The sequence below is a fragment of the Ranitomeya variabilis genome, chromosome 6 (assembly GCF_051348905.1).
Source record: "Ranitomeya variabilis isolate aRanVar5 chromosome 6, aRanVar5.hap1, whole genome shotgun sequence".
Classification (NCBI taxonomy): domain Eukaryota; kingdom Metazoa; phylum Chordata; class Amphibia; order Anura; family Dendrobatidae; genus Ranitomeya; species Ranitomeya variabilis.
This window is the reverse complement of record NC_135237.1, coordinates 313,482,585-313,506,689: the sequence shown is the minus strand read 5'-3', so window position 1 is coordinate 313,506,689 and position 24,105 is coordinate 313,482,585. Positions and strand designations below refer to the sequence as shown.

The window sequence follows — 24,105 nt, the reverse complement described above, 5'->3', positions numbered from 1 at the left end:
GCACATCTCAAGGTGCTCAAAACCACTTTCAAGAAGTTTATTAACCCTTCAGGTGTTACACAGGAATTTTTGGAATGTTAAAAAAAACAAAAAAACATTTAATTTTTTTTTTTCCCCCACAAAAAATTTACTTCTGCTCCAATTTGTTTTATTTTACCAAGGATAACAGGAGAAATTGGACCCCAAAAGTTGTTGTAAAATTTGTCCTGAGTACGCTGATTACCCCCACATATGGGCTAACCACTGTTTGGGCGCATGGCATAGCTCGGAAGGGAAGGAGCGCCGTTTGACTTTTCAATGCCAAATTGACTGGAATTGAGATTGGACGCCATGTCACGTTTGGAGAGCCCCTGATGTGCCTAAACATTGAAACCCCCCACAAGTGACACCATTTTGGAAAGAAGACCCCCTAAGGAACTTATCTAGATGTGTTGTGAAAACTTTGACCCTCCAAGTGTTTCACTACATTTATAACGCAGAGCCGTGAAAATAATTTTTTTTTTTCCCCCACAAACATTTTTTAGCTCCTAGTTTTGTATTTTCCCAAGGGTAACAGGAGAAATTGGACCCCAGTGTTGTCCAATTTGTCCCGAATACGCTGATACCCCATATGTTTGGGCTCACGGGAGAGCTCGGAAGGGAAGGAGCACTGTTTTACTTTTTCAACGCAGAATTGGCTGGAATTGAGATCGGACGCCATGTCGCGTTTGGAGAGCCCCTGATGTGCCTGAACAGTGGAAACCCTCCAATTCTAACTGAAACCCTAACCTAAACACACCCCTAACCCTAAACCAAACCATAACCCTAACCACACCCCTAACCTAATCCCAACCGTAAATGTAATCCAAACCCTAACTTTAGCCCCAACCCTAACCCGAAAATGGAAATAAAAACATTTTTTTAAATTTTATTATTTTTCCCTAACTAAGGGGGTGATGAAGGGGGGGTTTGATTTACTTTTATAGCGGGTATTTTAGCGGATCTTTATGATTAGCAGCCGTCACACACACTAAAAGACGCTTTTCATTGCAAAAAATGGGTATTAGACCTACCGGTAATTCGGTTTCCAGGAGTCACTCCTGACAGCACCCTGGAGGACGTCCTCCTCCTCCTCCTTGCAGGGACAGGAAAAACACACGAGAGGTTAAATAGTCCCACTCCGCCCCCTTTCCTTCAGTGTTTTGACAAGTACCACCATGGATAGATGCAATTTGAATTCTTTTAATTAACCAAATCATATTGCAGAATATGAAAATACATGGGGGGGAAGTAACGGTGTTGTCAGGATGGACTCCTGGAAACCGAATTACCGGTAGGTCTAATACCTATTTTCCAGGATGTCTCCCTGACAGCACCCTGGAGAATACCAAAGAAAACTCCTTTAGGGTGGGACTACTGCTTGGAGAACTTTTCTCCCAAATGACATTTGCTGGGCTGCTAACACGTCAAGTTTATAATGTTTACAGAATGTATTCATCCTGGCCAAGATTGCGGCCTTACATATTTGTCCTAAGGACGCCCCCGCTCCTTCAGCCCATGATGCAGAAATGGCCCTAGTAGAATGAGCTTTTATTCCCAGTGGGCAGTCTACCCCTTCTGATGAATAGACCTTAGCAATTACAGTTGTGATCCATCTAGCTATAGAAGTTTTGGAAGCTTTTTTTACCCTTATTTTTTCCCCCCAAACAGGATAAATAGGTTAGGGCCCCTTCTCCTGGTACTAGTGGCCTCTAGATAGTCTAACACTGCTTGTCTTAAGTCCAGGGAGTGTAAAGATTGCCTCTAATGCATAAGAGCATTTTTGCAGAAGGGTAAAATTATCTCTTGGTTCCGGTTTTGTACTGACGCAATTTTTGTAATAAAATATGGGTCTAATTTTAAGATTATGTGATCATCGCGAATCTGAAGATACGGATCCCTAATAGATAAAGCCTGAATCTCTCCCACTTTTAGCTGTCGTAATTGCTACTAGAAAGACTGTTTTCCATGAACGAACTGAGATAGGCATGTTTTCACCTAGGGTAGAAGGTTCTTTACATAAAGCCCTGAGGACCAAGTTTAAGTCCCAAGAGGGGGTCAACTGCCTAAAGGTGGATGGCTTTAAAGGAACCTAATTATCCATGGGTGGGAGGCCAAAGGATAATCTAAGAAAGTGCCGAGTGCCTAAATCTGTACCTTAAGGGTACTAGGCCTAAGACCCATGTTGAACCCAGACTGAAGAAAATACAGAACTCTGGGAACACCCGGTGTCTCTGGCAACACGGCCGACCTGCCACCCTCCATACAGAATTTCTTTCAGATCTTGTAGTAGATCGCTGAAGTTACTGGTTTTCTGCTAGCTTGAATGACTTCATCTGATAAACCCCGAGCTTTCAAGATGTCCCTTTCAGGATCCACGCTGATAGGTGTAACCTTTCCGGGTTTTGGTGCAAGACAAGGACCCTGATAGATGATGTCCTTCCATAGAGGAAGTTTGATTGGGTTCTCTGTAGTCATGGACCCCAGCAACAGGAACCAGCTTCTCTTTGGCCAGAATGGCACAATCAACAGAACTGTTGCCTGGTCTTCCTGGATTGTTCTGAGTACCACTGGAATGAGTGCCAACGGGGGAAAACGCATAGGAGAGTGGTTCGTCTGGCTTAAGGCGTTGACCGCTTCTGGCATGTCTGAAGGATTGAGAGAATAGAATCTGGGTACCTTCAAATTTTTTCTTGTGGCAAACAAATCTATTCTGGGAGTTCCAACGGTGGCAGAGTAGTTGGAAAACTTCTTGGTTTAGTTCCTACTCTGTTGGACAGACCTTCCTCCTGCTTAGAAGGGTCGCAAAATATCCTGGCCGACTACCTAAGTGCACTACTGTAATTTAAAGAACTGTGTTCTCTGCCCAGACAAATATCTTTTGCGCTAGATCTTGTAGTGCTTTGTGCTTGGGACCTCCCTGGTGTCTCAAGAATGTGACTGCTGTCATGTTGTCCATTAAAATCTTCACATGCTTGTTCTTTAACCGAGAACAGTTTCTTCTTAGGCTACTTTCACACTAGCGTTAACTGCAATACGTCGCAAATGCTTCGTTTTGCCGAAAAAACACATCCTGCAAAAGTGCTTGCAGGATGCGTTTTTTCAGCATTGACTAACATTAGCGACGCATTTGCGAAGCATTGCCACACGTTGCAACCGTCGTGCGACGGTTGCGCCGTGTTGTGGTGGACCGTCAGGACCAAAAAAGTTACATGTAACGTTTTTTGCTCCCGACGGTCCGCTTTTTCCGACCGCGCATGCGCGGCCGGAACTCCGCCCCCACCTCCCCGCACCTCACAATGGGGCAGCGGATGCGCTGGAAAAATGCATCCGCTGCACCTGTTGTGCGGCGGAGACGCTAGCGTCGGTGACCTCGGCCCGACTCACTGCGACGGGCCGAGCCCGACGCTAGTGTGAAAGAAGCCTTAGGGTCTCCCAAACTGCATAAAGTTCCCTGAAGTGTGATGACTTGTGGCTGATGTCTTCGGGCCACCTGCCCTGAAAAAAAACTCCTCCCTTCTAGGTGTGCTCCCCATCCCCACTGACTGGCGTCCATGGTGATTACTACACAAGGGGTCGGAATCCATGAGACACCTGTCCTTAGGTTGCCGGGTTGTGTCCACCATCGTAATGATCTTCTCACTGCTGTTGATAGATGCATTGGTCTGTCCAGAGACATCTGGCAACGATCCCATACCGAGAGAACCTGTCTCTAATAGTCTTGAGTGGGCTTGGATCCACGTGACAGGTGATACAGGCTGTCATTATTCCTAAGATCTTCATGGCTGATCTTATGGTAACCCGATGTCTCAGGAATTCTGTTATCACCTTCCCTTATTGACTCCTGCTTTTCTCTTTGTAGAAAGGATTGTCTGTAGGTAGAATCCAGAAGCACTCCAAGGAATACTTTCCGAGATTCAGGCTTCAGGTGTGACACTTTTCAATTTTCAATTTATGACCCAGCCAAGGTGTTCCCTGCCGCATGGCGCCAGAGCCGAGAGCCCCCCACTGGGAGGAAGCGGCTTTACCCAGGAGCTCGTCCTCTCGACTGGTCTCTGGGACAGAGGGACTCCCCACCGGGGAGTTTCTGCCCTGGGCCACCTGACAGGGGGAAGGATCTTGGCCCAGCCGCACGATACCTGAGCCCTCCGGCAAGCCTTCGCACGCTGCACAGATCTCTCGTGTGTCCCTCCATGCAGGGACAGGAAAAACACTCAAGGTGCTGTCAGGGGGACGTCCTGGAAAATAGTTTTTGTGTCCCCACATTTTTAGAGCTATAATTTTTCCATATTTTGGCCCAAAGAGTCATGTGAGGTCTTGTTTTTTGCGGGACGAGTTGACGTTTATTGGTACCATTATCGGGCACATGACATTTTTTGATCGCTTTTCATTCCGATTTTTGTAAGGTAGAATGAGCAAAACAGCTATTTATGAATTTCTTTTTTTGGGGGGGGGGGCGCTTATACCGTTCCACGTTTGGTAAAATCGATAAGCAGTTTTATTCTTCGGGTCAGAACGATTACAGAGATATCTCATTTAAATGTCTTCTGTTTTGGCACTTTTATACGATAAAAACGATTTTATATAAAAAATAATTATTTTTGCATCCCTTTATTCTGAGGACTAACTCATTTTTTTGTTGATGATGCTGTATGGCGGCTCATTTTTGCGGGACAAGATGATGTTTTCAGCGGTACCATGGTTATTTATATCCGTCTTTGATCGAGTGTTATTCCACTTTTTGTTTGGCGGTATGATAATAAAGGGTTGTTTTTTGACTCTTTCACGGTGTTCACTGAAGGGGTTAACTAGTGGGACAGTTTTAGTCGTTACGGACGCGGCGATACTAAATATGTGTACTTTTATTGTTTTTTTCATTTAGTTAAAGAAATGTATTTATTGGAACAAAAAAAAAAAAAAAAAATATATATATATATATATATATATATATATATATATATATATATATATCAAAGTTTTCGCCAAATTTCCGTTTTTTTTTTTTTTTCACAAACGCCAGTCATGTCAAAGAAATTTTTCCACCATCATGAAGTACAATATGTCACGATAAAATAAACTCAGAATCAGTGGGATCTATTGAAGCGTTGCAGAGTTATAACCACATAAAGGGACAGTAGTGAGAATTGTAAAAATTGGCCTGGTCAGGATGGCGAAAACCGGCTTCTGGATGAAGGGGTTAAAGGAGCAAACACTGCAGGATAAATTATTGGCATCTGGCATTATTGGAGCATAGGAAGTCATGAGAATGGTTTATTCCTGCAGTAACCAAATAACCAGAAAGGTAAAATCAAACATATTGGTAAATACAAGCACAGGTGCACTGAGGGGAAACAAATGGAATTTCAGGTCAAAATGGAAACAAACGAACTCCAGTTGACAGTGGGAACACACGTTAAACTGTTTAAACTTTATTTTTTGTGTGAAAGAGGTTTTGCACATGCTGGCACCATTTAACACTCCGCAGTAGTATTTAGCTGCACCAAAACCATTTTTTATTTGTTTCCCCATTAAATTCTCTCTCCCAGGATATTCTTACTGTTTCACACAAAGTAGTTCACAACGGGCCTGGAAAATGGGACATAGAAGGAAATTGCTTCCACCATGGGATACGTTTACCTTCACAAATTATCTTCTAAACTTGCTTTGAACTTTTTTTTTTTTTTTTTTTACATGCTTGCTCCTGTATGTATAGAACTTAAACAGTATTCTAAAGATATAATAGGCAAGGATGGACACAGCCTAGAGTATCCAAAGCAGGGTTATTCAAGTATTCTTTCCACTAAGGACTTTCAGTGTTCAGTTACTGCACGTAAGCGCCGTTTGGACAGTAGCAGATGTGCAATACCTCAGCTGATCAGTAGGGGTGCAGGACGGCTACTGGCCTGTGACTGAGGATCTATCCTAGGGTTTGCTCACTAATACCAGAGTAGTAGAAAACTCCTTTATGACAGCAGTCAGAAGTGTGAACAGATATACATGTCAATCCATTATTATACATAGTACAAAGCAAAATAACACCACAGCCTCAAAAAAGCGTTAGGTGGGAACTACTGGTCATCTGCCCAGCAGACTTCACGTCAGGAACCTCACTAAACACTGTCAAAGACTGATTAAATGGGTTGTCTAACGAATACAGCCCCAGTCTAGATACCATATTCGGGTTATATATGAAAACTATTCACGCGAATTCCAGCATCACTTACTGTTCACTATAGTACTGGGGTAATAAAAAGGCCACCCATGCCCAACTTCTTCAGTATAGCAAAAAGGAAGTTCCAAGACTGACCGTCCCATGCCTTTTCGATTTGTAATGATAGGTGATGTGCATCTCTGTAATGAGGAGGGGCGTTGTCTCATGACATCAAAACCCTATATAAGGTGTGCTTAACTTATTAGGCAACTTCTTTTCCTTTGGCAAAATGGGTCAGAAGAGAGATGGGACGGGCTCTGAAAAGTCCAAAATTGTGAGATGTGAGATGTCTTGCAGAGGGATGCAGCAGTCTTGAAATTGCCAAACTTTTGAAGCGTGATCACCGAACAATCAAGCGTTTCATGGCAAATAGCCAACAGGGTCGCAAGAAGAGTGTTGGGCAAAAAAGGCACAAAATAACTGCCCATGAATCGAAGAAAATCAAGCGTGAAGCTGCCAAGATGCCATTTGCCACCAGATTTGCCATATTTCAGAGCTGCAACGTTACTGGAGTAACAAAAAGCACAAGGTGTGCGATACTCAGTGACATGGTCAAGGTAAGGAAGGCGGAAAAACAACCACCTTTGAACAAGAAACATAAGATAAAACATCAAGACTGGGCCAAGAAATATCTTAAGACTGACTTTTCAAAGGTTTTATGGACTGATGAGATGAGAGTGACTCTTGATGGGCCAGATGGATGGGCCAGAGGCTGGATCAGTAAAGGGCAGAGAGCTCCACTCCGACTCAGATGCCAGCAAGTTGGTGGTGGGGTACTTGTACGGGCTGGTATCATCAAAGATGAACTTGTGGGACCTTTTCAGGTGAGGATGGAGTGAAGCTCAACTCCCAGACCTACTGTCAGTTTCTGGAAGACAACTTCTTCAAGCAGTGGTACAGGAAGAAGTCGGTATCGTTCAAGAAAAACATGATTTTCATGCAGGACAATGCTCAATCACATGCTTCCAACTACTCCACAGCGTGGCTGGCCAGTAAAGGTCTCAAAGAAGACAAAATAATGACATGGCCCCCTTGTTCACCTGATCTGAACCCCATAGAGAACCTGTGGTCCCTCATAAAATGTGAGATCTACAGGGAGGGAAAACAGTACACCTCTCGGAACAGTGTCTGGGAGGCTGTGGTGGCTGCTGCATGCAATGTTGATCGTAAGCAGATCAAGCAACTGACAGAATCTATGGATGGAAGGCTGTTGAGTGTCATCATAAAGAAAGGTGGCTATATTGGTCACTAATTTTTGGGGATTTTGCTTTTGCATGTCAGAAATCTTTATTTCTACATTTTGTGCAGTGATATTGGTTTAACTGAGATGGGAATATATTTGGTTTTATTAAGTTGCCTAATAATTTTGCACAGTAATAATTACCTGCACAAACAGATATCCTCCTAAGATAGCCAAATCTAAAAATAACCCACTCCAACTTCCAAAAATATTAAGCTTTGATATTTATGAGTCTTTTGGGTTGATTGAGAACATAGTTGATCAATAATAAAAATAATCCTCTAAAATACAACTTGCCTAATAATTCTGCACAGTGTATAATACTTATTAATCTGCTATTTTTGCACTGTTGCCCTTTACCAGTATAATCAGAGCTTACATACAGCTACATGTTTTCATTTACAGGCAAATACCATGACACTGAGTCAATGCACCTTTATGTATACACACATACATACATACATACACACACACACACCTTGTGGTCATGACATGTCTGCACTTTACTATGAGCATGCTTTGTACTCTTGAGACATTGTGTCTATTACTGAGGGGTTGGTGGTGCTTGTGATCTTGCACATCATCCTTTTTCTTTACCTTTCATTGTTTGTATTGCATGTCTTTTGATATTTATATTAATAAAGTACTTCTCGTTTTAACCCATATACTCAATTTTTCTCCAGTTTTTCTTAGTATATTTATGGAGTGGGTTATATTTTTGCTCTATTTGAGGCTTTTTCTAGCGTTTACTTTCGCATATCATAGTTATAATGTGGTTGTCTGGTACTTAGATATCTATCTATCTATCTACACAGTCATGGCTAAAAGTATTGACACCCCTGCAATTCTGTCAGATAATACTCAGTTTCTTCCTGAAAATGATTGCAAACAAATTCTTTGGTATTATTATCTTCATTTAATTTGTCTTAAATGAAAAAACACAAAAGAGAATGAAGCAAAACATTGATCATTTCACACAAAACTCCAAAAGTGGTCCAGACAAAAGTATTGGCACCCTCAGCCTAATACTTGGTTGCACAACCTTTAGCCAAAATAACTGCTACCAACCGCTTCCGGTAACCATCAATGAGTTTCTTACAATGCTATGCTGGAATTTTAGACCATTCTTCTTTGGCAAACTGCTCCAGGTCCCTGATATTTGAAGGGTGCCTTCTCCAAACTGCCATTTTTAGATCTCTCCACAGGTGTTCTATGGGATTCAGGTCTGGACTCATTGCTGGCCACCTTAGAAGTCTCCAGTGCTTTCTCTCAAACCATTTTCTAGTGCTTTTTGAAGTGTGTTTTGGGTCATTCTCCTGCCTGAAGACCCATGACCTCTGAGGGAGACCCAGCTTTCTCACACTGGGCCCTACATTATGCTGCAAAATTTGTTGGTAGTCTTCAGACTTCATATGCCATGCACACGGTCAAGCAGTCCAGTGCCAGAGGCAGCAAAGCAGCCCCAAAACATCAGGGAACCTCCGCCATGTTTGACTGTAGGGACCGTGTTCTTTTCTTTGAATGCCTCTTTTTTTCTCATGTAAACTCTATGTTGATGCCTTTGCCCAAAAAGCTCTACTTTTGTCTCATCTGACCAGAGAACATTCTTCCAAAACATTTTAGGCTTTTTCAGGTAAGTTTTGGCAAACTCCAGCCTGGCTTTTTTAGGTCTCGGGGTAAGAAGTGGGGTCTTCCTGGGTCTCCTACCATAAAGTCCCTTTTCATTCAGACGCCGACGGATAGTACGGGTTGACACTGTTGTACCCTCGGACTGCAGGGCAGCTTGAACTTGTTTGGATGTTAGTCGAGGTTCTTTATCCAACATCCGCACAATCTTGCGTTGAAATCTCTTGTCAATTTTTCTTTTCCGTCCACATCTAGAGGTTAGGCTACGTTCACATTTGCGTTGCGTCGGGCGCAGCGACGCATGCGTCATGCGCCCCTATATTTAACATGGGGGGCGCATGGTCATGCGTTGTGTTGCGTTTTGTGACGCATGCGGTTTTTAGGCGCAAGCGTCAGGGCGCAGAGGACGCAGCAAGTTGCATTATTTTGTGCGTCAAAAAACATGCCAAAAAAGGACGCATGCGTCACAAAACAATGCGTTTTGCATGCGTTGCATCGCCGACGCAACACCCAACAACGCAAATGTGAACGTAGCCTTAACCACAGTGCCATGGGCTTTAAACTTCTTGATGACACTGCGCACGGTAGACACAGGAACATTCAGGTCTTTGGAGATGGACTTGTAGCCTTGAGATTGCTCAGGCTTCCTCACAATTTGCCAACACATGTTAGGTGCCACAGGTAAGTTACAGGTGCTGTTAATTACACAAATTAGAGAAGCATCACATGATTTTTTGAACAGTGCCAATACTTTTGTCCACCCCTTTTATGTTTGGTGTGGAATTATATAAAATTTGGCTTTAGGACAATTCTTTTTGTGTTTTTTCATTTAAGACAAATTAAATGAAGATAATACCAAAGAATGTGTTTGCAATCATTTTCAGGAAGAAACTGAGTATTATCTGACAGAATTGCAGGGGTGTCAATACTTTTGGCCATGACTGTATCTATCTATATCTATCTATATTTATCTATATCTATCCATATATTTGTCTAAGGGGTACTTCCGTCTGTCTGTCTGCAACTTCCGTCACGGAAATCCCACATCGCTGATTGGTCTCGCCAGCTGCCTGTCATGGCTGCCGCGACCAATCAGCGAAGGGCACAGTCCGATTAGTCCCTCCCTACTCCCCTGCAGTCAGTGCCCGGCGCCCGCTCCATACTCCCCGCAGTCACCACTCACACAGGGTTAATGCCAGCGGTAACGGACCGCATTATACCACGGGTAACGCACTCCGTTACCGCTGCTATTAACCCTGTGTGTCCCCAACTTTATTATTCATGCTGCCTATGCAGCATCAATAGTAAAAAGATCTGTTAAAACAAAAAAAAAAACAAAAAAAAAAACAACCTGCTATTCTCACCTTCTGTCGTACGACGATGCGATCGCGCCTGCCACCATCTTCCGTTCCCAGAGAGACCGCTAAGTCTTCTGGGTCATTGCGCAATGCATCCTGGGAACGGAAGATGGCGGCAGCCGCGCACTTATCGCGAGAGCTTCGCTGGATCCCGGCGGGTGAGTATATACTGTAACTATTTTGTTACCTTCAGTCGCGGTGATGCGCCCCCTGCTGGCTGTCCTCATGAACTGCAGCCTGGGAACTTTTTCCCACGCTCCAGGTCATATGAGGACAACCAGCAGGGGGCGCATCACCGCGACTGAAGGTAACTATAGGTCATTGACCTACATTTCCTTCATTCGCCGGGGCTTACAGGCACGAGCACAGCTGCATTAGCAGGGCTCCTGCCTGTAAAATATTTTAACCCCTTCAGATGGATTATCTCGTGGGACGTGACAGTTCATCAGAGGGTATGTATATTGTGGGTTTATTATTTTTCCAAGCGAGGGTCTTCAAATGGATTGAGAGAGCAATAAAATATTAAAACAACCTGTGTGTTTTTCATTAAAATACTTTTTAATCGTGTGTGTGTGTGTGTGTGTGTGTGTGTGTGTGTGTGTGTGTGTGTGTGTGTGTGTGTGTGTGTGTGTGTGTGTGTGTTTTTTAACCCTTTCATACAATTGGATTAATAATGGATAGGTGACATAATTGACGCCTCTCCATTATTAATCTGGCTTAATGTCACCTTACAATAGCAAGGTGGCATTAACCCTTCATTACCCCATATCCCATCGCTACACGGGAGTGGGAAGAGAGTGGCCAAGTGCCAGAATAGGCGCATCTTCCAGATGTGCCTTTTCTGGGGTGGCTGGGGGCAGATGTTTTTAGCCACGGGGGGGGGGGGGGGGGGGGCAATAGCCATGGACCCTCTCCTGGCTATTAATATCTACCGTCAGTCACTGGCTTTACCACTCTGGCGGAGAAAATTGCGCGGGAGCCCACGCCAATTTTTTACGCCATTTAACCCTTAAATTTAATAGCTACAGCGCCGAAATTTTGCACATACACACTACTAACATTAGTAGTGTGGAATATGCAAAAAAAGGGGGGATATGAGATGGTTTACTGTATGTAAACCATGTCTCATATCCTGTCGGGTTTAGGCAGGAGAAATGAAAAGCCGGCAATTGAATTACCGGCTTTTCACATATATCGCGCTGAATTAAATATAAATACAGAATATATATATATGTGTGTCTCAATGATATATATATATATATATAAACACACACACACACATATATACATACAGACACTGTATATATGTTTTACCGAACATGTGAGCACCTAAATCCATTAGATGTCGGTTATGCAAGCCTGTGAGAAAATATCGCAGCACGGATGCCATACGGATTACATACGGAGGATGCCATGCGCAAAATACGCTGACACACCCTGCCTACGGATGACATATGGACCACTATTTTGGGGACATTTCTGCGTATTACGGCCGTAAAAAACGGACCGTATTGTCTTACACTGAGTGACGCCGGCCTGAGGGTGTTTTTGCTTCTATAGTGAGAAAAGGGCGGATTCTAGAGATGTTCTTTAGGTGTAAGCGGCATGAGCGGGCAAGAGATTGTATATGGGATGTGAAGGAGAGATCACAGTCAAACATAACACCCAGACAGCGCGCCTGCTGCCGGGGTGTTATTATGGTGCCACCCACGGAGAGGGAAACGTCAGGTTTAGGGAGGTTAGTAGATGGTGGGAGCAGAAGTTTTTCAGTTTTGGAGAGGTTGAGTTTCAGATAGAGAGCAGACATGATGTTGGAGACTGCAGACAGTCAGTGGCGTTCTGTAGTACAGCGGGAGTAAGGTCAGGGGATGACGTGTATCGTCAGCATAAAGATGGTACTGAAAACCAAATCTGCTGATGGTCTGTCCAATTGGGGCCGTGTAGAGGGAGAAGAGAAGAGGACCAAGGACTGAGCCCTGGGGTAACCCGACAGTGAGAGGAAGAGGAGATGAAGAGGAGCCAGAGAACAGAACACTGAAGGAGCGGTCAGAAAGATAGGAGAACCAGGAGAGAGCAGTGTCCTTAATGCCAAGTGAATGGAGCCTAGAGAGTAAGAGGGTGGTCAGTGTTGAAAGCTGCAGAGAGGTCGAGAAGAATGAGCAGAGAGTGGTCACCGTTACATTTTGCTGTCAGAAGGTCGTTGGTCACTTTGATGAGTGCAGTTTGTCGAGTGTAGGGGGCAGAAGCCGGACTGTGAAAGGTCTAGGAGGGAGTAAATGGAGAGGTAACGGGTAAGGCGGGAGTAGACTAGGTGCTCCAAGAGTTTAGAGATGAAGGGGAGGTTGGAGACTGGTCTGTAGTTATTTGTGCAGGATGGGTCGAGGGCAGGTTTCTTTAGTAACGGAGTAATGATAGAGTGTTTAAAGGAGGACGGAAAAATGCCTGAGGAGAGGAGAGGGAGAGATTAAAGATTGTAGTTAGGTGAGTAGTGATGACTGGAGAGAGAGAGAGAGAGAGACTGGAGGAGATGAGAGGGAATGGGGTCAGTAGTGCATGTAGTCGGACGAGAAGAAGAGAGGAGCCTGGAGACGACTTCTGTGATGGGATCAAATGCGGAGAGTGAGCCAGGGCTGTTTTACTCTGTGCTTGGAGGTTCTGAGGGTGAGGGGAACTACTTGGTCTAGGGTGCTTCTAAGAGTGTCATTGTAGTGATGTACCACCAGATCAGGACAGGAAAAAAAGGAGATTGGGGACAGTGATGAGTGTAAGGAGTCTGAAAGTGTATGAGGGTTAACGGCATTCTGACAGAATGGTAGGTAGGAGGGTGCTGGGGTGAGTGAGGATTTGTGAGCATGAAGGAGAGAATGTTGTGGTCAGAGAGGGGAAGCGGTGAGTTATTTAGGTAGGAGATTGAACACAGCCGGACAAAGACCAGGTCAAGGGTGTTACCGTCCTTGTGTGTCTCAGAGGCTGAGAGCTGTGAGAGGCCGAGCGAAGTGGTGAGTGAAAGAAGCTGGGATGCAGATGTAGAAGTGGGGCTGTTAATAGGGATGTTGAAGTCTCCCAGTATAAGGTTTGGGAGTTCTGATGACATGAAGTGTGGCAGCCAGGCAGAGAAATGGTCCAGGAAGTGGGTGGGTGAGCGAGCCTGGGGACAGGTATATTACCGCTACTCTGAGGGAGTGGGGAGAGAAGAGCCTGATGGTGTGGACCTCAAAAGAAGGGAATGAGAGTGATGGAGTTGGATGACCTGGAAGGTGCATTGTGGGAAGAGGAGTATGCAGACTCCACCACCAGGTCTGTTTGTGGGTCTCGGGGAATGGGAGAATTGTAGGCCACCATGGGAAATGGCAGCAGGGGAGACAGTGTCAGAATCCTGGATCCAGGTTTCAGTGAGGGCCAAAAGATTTAGAGAGTTGTTCAGAAAGTAGTTGTGCAGGAAAGGAAGCTTGTTACATACAGACCGTGGATTCCAAAGGGCACAATTAAAAGAAGGAGATGAGGGAGTGCAAGTAATATTAATAAGGTTAGAATGGTTTTGATGTGAGGTAGGGTAGCAGTTGAGGTTGTGGGATTGTGGACCAGGGTTGGGGAAGATGTCTCCTGAAATCAGCAGGAGTAGGAAGATAAAAAGCAAGAAGTTTTTGGAATTGCAATTTTTTTTGTGCAGTGTCTTTTGGCAAGACGGGCTGAGGTTTTTCAGGAAGGTGAGAAGTGCATGGGAGCTGTACATGGAAGAGGGAAGTATAGAGGGGCTGATGTATATGATTTGTGATAGAGGGGAAATTGGGAGGTGAATGTGGACTGCAAGGGAACATAGGAGGATAGGAATAAAGCACATGGATAGAAGGGAGAGCAGAGTGTGGGTTACCTGACTCCTGCTCTGACTAACTGCCATGGAATAACTGCTGTAACTTGATGCTTAGCTAATGCGATGCTTTGCTGACTGCGTGCGACCCCACACATGCGTGCACCCCTAAGAATTAATCTACATTTATAGGCCCCCAGTGCAGGGAGAGGACAGCGGGATTATGGGAGCTGGTTAGTTATAAATTAGGGACAGCTGCTCAACACATCCTGGTGTGGATAGATGATCAAAGATGCAGCCCTGATAACATCTCTATACTAACACCTCTTCTGTGATAAGCATCTACAGATGTGCACTGGAGTCCTGACAAAGCAATAAGATGTGATGGAACATGATGAGTCTCCAGGCTCCCTACCTCTTTTGGATCTACTCTGCATTTGTGATTTATTGTACCAAAACCAGCCCTCCCGCAACCCTTCTTCATTCATAACAAAATACTTTCACTGGTCCAAGCTATAAACTAACAGAATATAGCAAAAATCCCTAACTTATTTCTGAATCAGAGACTCATGCTAGCTCTGCAGGGAAGCATGGGGTGAACAATATACCTTTCCTCAAGGAAGAGTTCCTGAAACATAATCTATCAAGTTAGAAATAATCCCCCAGAGGCACCGGTACCTCCTGAGGGGTTACACTACTACAAACCTGTGTATTGAAAATGCTTGCAACATACTCCATACTGTCTACCTCAGCACTTTAAGGGTAACTTAAAAGTAAACCAATTAATTATTGAAATCTGCCGTAATTCAATTTGCTGAATCTCGTTCTGCTTTCTGCAATGATTTATAGCTTGGGTATATGTAAATATAAAAACCGCATAACAGCTTGACTAAGTCTGTGTGGTGGAAAATGTCACACCAGCCAATCAGATTACTTCTGAGACATGAGCTGGTATAGGCAACGGCTCCACTTTACCGCTGCACCATTTATGATAATTAGTAACTTCTTTCATCACTTTTTATTTCTGCAGATTTGTTTACGTACACCAGCTATCAGTAGGACAAAATTAAAACCTAAAAGGAGAAGAATGCTTCTATTCACCGACAGCAGACACCGATATGGAAAATAATAAGGAAATATAAACAAACTAGATGGTGGCCCAATTCTAACACATCAGGTATTCTAGAATATGTATGTAGTTTATTTATGAAGATTTTAGAATACAATGAAAACACAATTCGTCTGGCCGGGCGCGACCAATTAGCAAAGCGTGGTTCAAATCCCACGCCAATTCGCAGCCGGAGTGTGCATGTCGCTGATTGTTCGCGACCGGCCACTTAGGATATAGCACAGCCACGCAGTATATAGCACAGCCCACGCAGTATAACATTGCCCACGCAGTATATAGCACAGGCCACATAGTATATTACACAGCCCACGTATTATATTGCACAGCCAATACAGTATATAACACAGGCCACGCAGTATATTACACAGCCATGTAGTATATAGCACAGCCAATGCAGTATATAACACTTCCCACGTAGTATAAAGCAATGTGGGCACCATATCCCTGTTAAAAAAAAAAAAAAAAAAGAGAATTAAAATTAAAAATAGTTAAATACTCACTCTCCGAAGGCCCCCGGATTGAGCGCAGGCCTTACCCGCTCCTCACACGCCGCTCTGGTCCCAAGCAGCAATCACACGTGATGATGTAGCGGTCTCGCGAGACCGCTACGTAATCTCCGGTCATTGCCGCAATGCATTATTGCGACTGAAGTGGCGCGCGAGGAGTGGGAAAGGCCTGGGCTCGATCTTCTGGCCGTCGGAGGGCGAGTATATAATGATTTTTATTTTTTATTATTTTTAACATTATATGTTTTTACTATTGATACTGCATAGGCAGCATCAATAGTAAAAAGTTGGTCACACAGAGGGTTAATGGCAGCATTAACGGACTGCCTTACACCGCGTTATGAGGGGGCACTGACTGCAGGGGAGTAGGGAGCGGCCATTTTGCGGCCGGACTGTGCCCGTCGGTGATTGGTCGCGACCAATCAGCGATGCGGGATTTCCGTGACAGAGACAGAAAGATGGAAGTGACCCTTAGACAATTATATAGTAGATAAAGGGGAAAACAGCTGACTATTGGTGCCATACCACGAGAGCGCCTCATACTAGTACTATATATAACAAAGCGAGCACATTACTGCTTGTGCAAGTCCATTTGCACTCCAAACCAGTCTAAAGGGAACCTTTGTTACACAGCAGTCCAGCAACGTGTTTATAAGCCTCCAGCTCCGCTGCAGAGCAAAGAACCCCTTTTATAATTCTTCAGCACTGTATGCCAATTATTGCATTGCGGTGTGATGGACCTTGCTTTATTACACTCATCTCAGCGAAGTCTGAAACAATATTACCAAAGAGTGATCATTTGGTGGTCTCCGCACCGGCCAATATGGAATGGAATAGAATGTGAATGGTTTCCTCTGCGGACCATATACCCCATTCTTCAATGGTGGTACAATCAAACCACTTTGATATAAAGTGTAAGGCAACATTAACAAATGTGTAGTAACATGATTTTCTGCCACTTCCTAACATATACAGTGCATGACTTTTCCACGTTCCACGCACAAATATAAGTCCCATAGCTGGGCAAAGTAAAAAAAAGTTTAAAAAAAATTTGTGAAAATATATATATATATATAAAAAAAATGTTAATAAAATATATTGCACCCATAAATAAAAAAAAAAATAAATAAATAAAAATAAAAAAAATCTATGTATTAACAAGAAAAGCACACTTATTTGTTATCACCACATCCAGAACCGCCCGATCAATGAAACTGTCCCACTAGATAACCCCTTTAGGCTATGTGCACACATTGCAGATTTGGCTGCGGATCCGCAGCAGTTTTCCATGCATTGTACAGTACCATGTAAACCTATGGAAAACCAAATCTGCAGTGCCCATGCTGTGGAAAAGCTGCGGTTTATTTTCCGCATGTCAATTCTCTGTGCGGATTGTGCAGCGTTTTACCTGCGGATTTTTCAGATTCTGCGCGGAAAAATCGGCACACGAATCCGCAACGTGGGCACATACCCTTAGTGAACACCATAAAAAAGTAAATAAAAAGCAAGGCAATAACCATGCTTTATCATCGTACCGCCGAACAAAAAGTGGAATAAAATCGATCAAAAAGACAAATATAAATAAACATGGTGCCGCTGAAAACGCCATTTTGGCCTACAATAAACAAGCCATCATGGAAGAGGTCATTTATATAAAGTTCTAAATGATGATTTCTCAGCTCATCTGATATGTGCCCTCCCCAGTATTCAATAACCTACAGTATATGACAATATTTAATAGTTTAGATAGGGAATCAGTCACCACATTTTACCTTTAACTTAAAGGGAACCTGTCACCCCGCCAGGGCATTTTTAAGTGTAAGACCCACCTTCAGCAGCACTAAGGCTGCATTCTGCAAAGGTGGCTCTTATGTTTAGCATCCCTAGGAATGCTGAAATAATCACTTTTATAAATTCGGCGCCATACCTGTATTGAGTCAGTGAGGTATGATTTCTCCCTGACTCAAGCGCCTCGCAGCCGTCCATCATCCCACCAGGCGCCGCCTCCTCTCTGTTGTGACGTCACCTTCCTGTAGCCGAGGCCCCAGGTCCCGCCCCGCAGTGAGTTATGAATCTGACGCATGCGCAGTGGAGCGGGTCACCGTGCTCCATTCAAGATAGTGCCGAAGTTTCACAAGATTTGTGATTATTTCAGCATTCCTAGGGATGCCAAACATAAGAGCCACCTTCACAGAATGCAGCCTTAGTGCTGCTGAAGGTGGCTCTTTTACTTAAAAACGCCCTGGGGGAAGGGGGGTGGCAGGTTCCCTTTAATTGTTGGGCTACACATCAGAAAAGCCTAATGTCTAATTCGAGATAACGTGCTAATTTGCCCACAGATCCACAATGGACAAGACTAGTAGGATGTTTACTAACAGATAATGGTTACAGTCCATGTTTGATCTTTTTGCCCCGTGAACACATCCTATTTCCATAGCAAGCCATTTGCAACTGTGACACCTCTGCTGAAGTCAATATACCTGGTGACACGCGTTGGGCACATCCTGTTGTGCCCTTGCCTCCTCCTACTTGCAGCCTAACTTTTATTGCTTACAGGACTATTCCTGTGTGGGTTTCTCTTTTCTTACGGCCAATTAGTATGCTGATCTAGGATTCATCTTGATCATTGTTATTTGCATGCTTTTCCTTCAGTAGGATCACCTGTTTTTCTAACAACTTTGCAGGTTAGGATACTATTGAGATTTGGCAATCTTATTTATTCATCTCTACCATGCTTACTAGCACCAGTGCTTTGTACATTTGATTTTTAAGGCCCCGTCTCACATAGCGAGATCGCTGCTGAGTCACAAGTTTTGTGACGCAACAGCGACCTCCGTAGCGATCTCGCTATGTGTGACACGTACCAGCGATCAGGCCCCTGCTGCGAGATCGCTGGTCGTGTCGGAATGGCCTGGACCTTTTTTTGGTCGTTGAGGTCCCGCTGACATCGCTGAATCGGTGTGTGTGACACCGATCCAGCGATGTCTTCACTGGTAACCAGGGTAAACATCGGGTTACTAAGCGCAGGGCCGCGCTTAGTAACCCGATGTTTACCCTGGTTACCAGCGTAAATGTAAAAAAAAAACAAACAGTACATACTCACCATCTGATGTCCGTCAGGTCCCTTGCTGTCTGCTTCCTGCTCTGACTGAGCGCCGCAAAGTGAAAGTGAAAGCAGATCACAGCGGTGACGTCACCGCTGCGCTCTGCTCTCAGTGTACGGCGGCTCAGTCAGAGCAGGAAGCAGACGACAAGGGACACCGAAAGGCGAGTATGTACTGTTTGTTTTTTTTGGTAACCAGGGTAAACATTGGGTTACTAAGCGCTGCCCTGCGCTTAGTAACCCGATGTTTACCCTGGTTACCCGGGTGCTGCAGGGGGACTTCGGCATCGTTGAAGACAGTTTCAACGATGCCGAAGTCGTTCCCCTGATCGTTGGTCGCTGGAGAGAGCTGTCTGTGTGACAGCTCCCCAGCGACCACACAGCGACTTACCAACGATCACGGCCAGGTCGTATCGCTGGTCGTGATCGCTGGTAAATCGCTATGTGAGACGGGGTCTTTACAGTATCGTGTGTTTACTGTGTATTTTTTGGATTGCCAATGTTTGATTGGGGGCATGGCAAGGGTACAGCCCTATTATGGGCCTTTGTGCCATTTGGTGTTTTAAATGTTTTTAACATTGAAGTTGTCACTTCAATAAAGATTTTTGTATTATGCATATGGTGATCCCCATGTTTTGCATGCTACCTTTTTAGCATGTAACGGGAGATCAGTTAGTGGTGCCCTCTAGGGTTGAGCGACTTATTTTTATAGGATCGAGTGATCGATCCTATAAGAGTCGGGTCGAGTGAAATCGGCCGATCCTATAAAAAAAGTCGGGGTTGGGGTCGGCCGAAACACGAAACCCAATGCAGTGCAATGGGATACTATGGTTCCCAGGGTCTGAAGGAGAGGAAACTCTCCTTCAGGCCCTGGGATCCATATTAATGTGTAAAATAAAGAATTAAAATAAAAAATATTGATATACTCACCTCTCCGACGCAGCCAGGACCTTACCGCTGGTAACCGGCAGCCTTCTTTGCTTAAAATGAGCGCGTTCAGGGCCTTAGATGACGTCACGGCTTGTGATTGGTCGCGGCCGCCCATGTGACCGCCACGCGACCAATCACAAGCCGTGACGTAATTCTCAGGTCCTAAATTCCTAGACGGTCACATGACGGTCACATTCCTAGGCGGTCACATGAGCGGCACGCGACCAATCAGAAGCCGTGACGTCATGGAAGGCCGTAAAAGCGCTCATTTTAAGCAAAGAAGGCTGCCGGTTACCAGCGGCGATGTCCAGGGGCCTCCGGAGAGGTGAGTATATCAATATTTTTTATTTTAATTCTTTATTTTACACTTAAATGTGGATTCCGATACCGATTTCCGATATCGCAAACATATCGGAACTCGGTATCGGAATTCCGATACCAGATTCAGAACATCGCCGACCTCATGGCCGACCCCACACAGGGGTCGGGTTTCATGAAACCCGACTTTGCCAAAAGTCGGCGACTTCTGAAAATGGCCGACCCGTTTCGCTCAACCCTAGTGCCCTCCAGTCTTCCTCTTTGTTGAATCTACTGTAAAGTGGTCGCATCCAGGTTCTGCACCCCCACCCCTTGATTTGAATAGGTGCTGAAATGTGCAGCACCTGGCCACTATACAGTAGGAGGAGCTGGGCTGTAACTGAGCAGTTCTCATCGGCACTGACAACAGCTGATCTGTGGTGGCGCCAGGTGTCACATCCAAACAGACCAGACACTGATGACGTATCCTAATGTTAGGTCATCAAGGTGAAGGTAGTGGACAACCTCTTTAAGTGTATTAAAATGTGTCCATGGGTTGAGATAGAATCCTAACTCCCCAGTGACCCAGACTGGTGCAGACTGGGGCAAGATCGACAATGCACCGCGGCCAACTGCAGGTCTGGAGCTAATTAGGTGGAGGCCAGGGGCGTACATAGAAATTATGGGGCCTCAGACCAAAAGTCCTGCACATAATATGATGGCCCCACATATAGTCCCCCATATATAGTATGATGGCCCCACATAGTACTGATTGATTAAAAATAAACAACAATACTTACCTCTCCATTTCCTGCTGCTCCAGCCGGGCCGCAGCGATACTAGGGCAGGAGAGCAGAGTGCACGCTCTCTACCCACAGGACACTCTGACATATGACAACTACAGCGCGTCCCTGGCTCCAGCCACATGTGTGGTGTTCACTTGATGAATGCTGCATGCGCATGCCCCATCCCTTAAGTTACTGAACCACCAAGGCAGGTTCCTGGAAAATTGGGCCAGTAGCCGTAAAACCAGGCTGGTGGCCCCACAAACAGTGCCACGCCGCGGCTCACCAGGCAACTGGCCCGAAGTGCAGATTAGTAGTTTAGGCCTGGATCCCAGTTTAGGGATTCTTATCCCTACGTTTCTACTAGTCAGACCATTTCTTCAAATTTTACTAAACACAAAATACATACAATAAAAGCTATATTTTAATATATTAAATGTATTCGTATTCTTTCCCACCTTACAACTTTCCATTAATTACTAAAATACACCTCCATATAGCTTCATTGACAGAAAATTGTAAAAATGAAAGCTCTCAGAATGCAGAGACAAAAACAAATTAGGGTTTTGAAATAACATTTATTGTAAGAAAATTACATTTATTGTACAGAATAAAGTTATGTGAACGGCACAAAATTAACAAAATGAATACAGTAAAAATTCAGTTTTTTCTATATTCCTCCCCACAAAGAGTTAATAAAAGTTAGTTATAGGCATTGTCCGGTAATCTGAGGAAAGTCACTATGACTGCACACTTCTGAGACCCTACAGCGTACGCACCGCACACTTTCAGGATTTTCTGGTTTTGCCTGCTACTTGCATACTATGTGCTCGGCCTCGCTCAATTAACTTGCATTGAGCGTGGATGAATGTGCCTAGCCCTCATGTGGAAGCATGTGTCCAGTCATAGGACCAAACCAGAGAATCCTGACAGCGTGCAATGCACTAACTGTAAGGATTCACAGAGTGCCTGCAGACTTTCACCAGACTGGACAACATTTCTGTAGTCATGACCTCAAAATGATGCCCCTAACAAATACAACAATCAAGGCAAAAAAAAAAAAAAAAAAAGAATCACAAAAAAAACCAAAACCTTCAAATATGCTTGCGACCAGAAAACCGTGCTTTTTCTGCTAGTTTTTTCAGAACCCCCACCCCAAAACACACACAACCTCAGATTACCATTACGAAATCCACCCCCCCACCAAAAAAAAAACCCAAAACGCATGAACTTACATGCTGCGTGAACATATCCCTTAAGGGTTAACCTACTGATCCGTCCTGTCTTTAGATGAAGAGGTGGGGTAGTAGATTTCTCTTGTAGCTAGTTGTTTTATAACCAGACACAGGACTTTATATAATTGCCTTCTAATGTTTTCATTTCCTGTTTTGTCTAGATGTCACCGTATCCCAGAGGAGGAAGTTCACCGACCGCCATATTGGGACACCCAAGTGATGGGTGACTCGATATGGAAACTGCTGCTGGTACCAACCTATTGCACGGTACCACCAGGGGAACACCATCGCATCGCACCACACACACACACACACACACACTCTATACGCACCACTCACACTGCCTCTTGCACGGTACCCACCAGCGCGAACACGCCGCCGTCGGGATCAGCCAAATGATTCACTGACCGCCGGCATCTTTGTACAGGAGGAGTGCATGCGCAGTTTTAATGTGACCGACACTATCTGTCTGCACAAAGATGGCGGCGGTCTGATTTACTGCACAAATTACATGCAAGTGCAGTGAATCATTTGGCTAATCCCGGTGGCAGATGCATGACGTGTCTACAGGTAGAGGAAGCCGGTCACATTAAAGGGGTTTTCCCACCAACAAAAGTTTATTTTAAAAATTGTCCGTGTCTGACCGTGTACTGAACATACCACAGCTCCTGGGCAGGGGAGGAAGCAAAAGACAATACTGGTATTACAGCAGGAGATCACAGAGGATTCATTTTGTGAGGCAAAATATTTTTTAAAAATATTTTACCTCACAAAATGTATCCTCTGTGATCTCCTCCTGTAATGTCAGTGTTGTCTTTTGCTTCCTCCCTTGCCCAGGAGCTGTGGTATGTTCAGTACACGGTCAGACACGGACAATTTTTAAAATGAACTTTTGTTGGCGGGAAAACCCCTTTAAAAAGCAAGTATCAATGCCAACATGGCTTTTCATAAAAAGTACGCCAATGACAACGAAAGGAAAGGCACAATGTCGAAGGCAACAAAGGGCAAATGAGACTCTTGAAGAGCAACAACATTACTGGGACAAAAACAATGCATATGAGCGTAGGCGTCAAGCACATGAGTCCCTGTATGCAAAAGTCAGATTATCACAGGATGCCATTAAGCAAAAACAGCGCCGCATGCCTGCCCCCATCGTGACATTACCTCTCTCCCGATGCGATAGCATAGGGCCTCCATCTAGCATCTTTATGATTTGTAGTAAGATCAAAGAAAAGGCAGAAATGAAGGGAGAAGGTTGTTTTTTGGTTTATAGCACTGACAATGGGTGTTCTACTTATAGCAGTGCGAGCACTGGATCACTTGGCAACATACAGATCTATGATGAGCAGTAATAATAATCACTTACTTCAACTGCCTATTTAGGAAAATAGCAGATTCCCCAAGTCAAGTACAATTAATAAATGACAGTGTAGCCTCACCTGAACAGGGCTTCCTTGTCAAACACCGTATCCGCAGGCATATTTACTGGTATCAAGAGATCGGGATGAGAATCAAAGTGAATGAAGCTAATATTACTTGCAGGCAAGTGCTTCGATCCAATAGCTCGGTATATAAATGGCAGCACCTGGGGGGAAACAATGAAAATGATGTGTTACAGCCCATAATTACCTGCTCACAATAATGTATTACACACATAGATGGTTATTCCATATCCACCATGTCTGGATTTAACAAGATCAATTGCAATGGAAGCTAGGAAAACATGCACTGTGCCATATATGGTAAAACTAACAATTTTCTATTTCTAGTACTTTAAAGGGAACCTGTCACCCCCCCAGTCGTTTCAAACTAAAAGAGCCAACTTGTGCAGCATTAATGCTGCATTCTGACAAGGTGCC

The 24,105-nt window shown here is 44.4% G+C and overlaps 1 protein-coding gene across 2 annotated transcripts in view; it reads right to left on the bottom strand.

Moving 5' to 3' along the window:
• The window catches only part of C6H5orf22 (chromosome 6 C5orf22 homolog), a 152,038-nt gene that overhangs the window by 118,600 nt on the left and 9,333 nt on the right, over positions 1-24,105 (bottom strand). For both annotated transcript variants that reach the window (XM_077269729.1, XM_077269728.1), the window contains exon 2: positions 23,686-23,831. In XM_077269729.1, the coding sequence (XP_077125844.1) occupies positions 23,686-23,831 (146 nt within the window). The remainder of the gene's footprint in view (positions 1-23,685; positions 23,832-24,105) is intronic.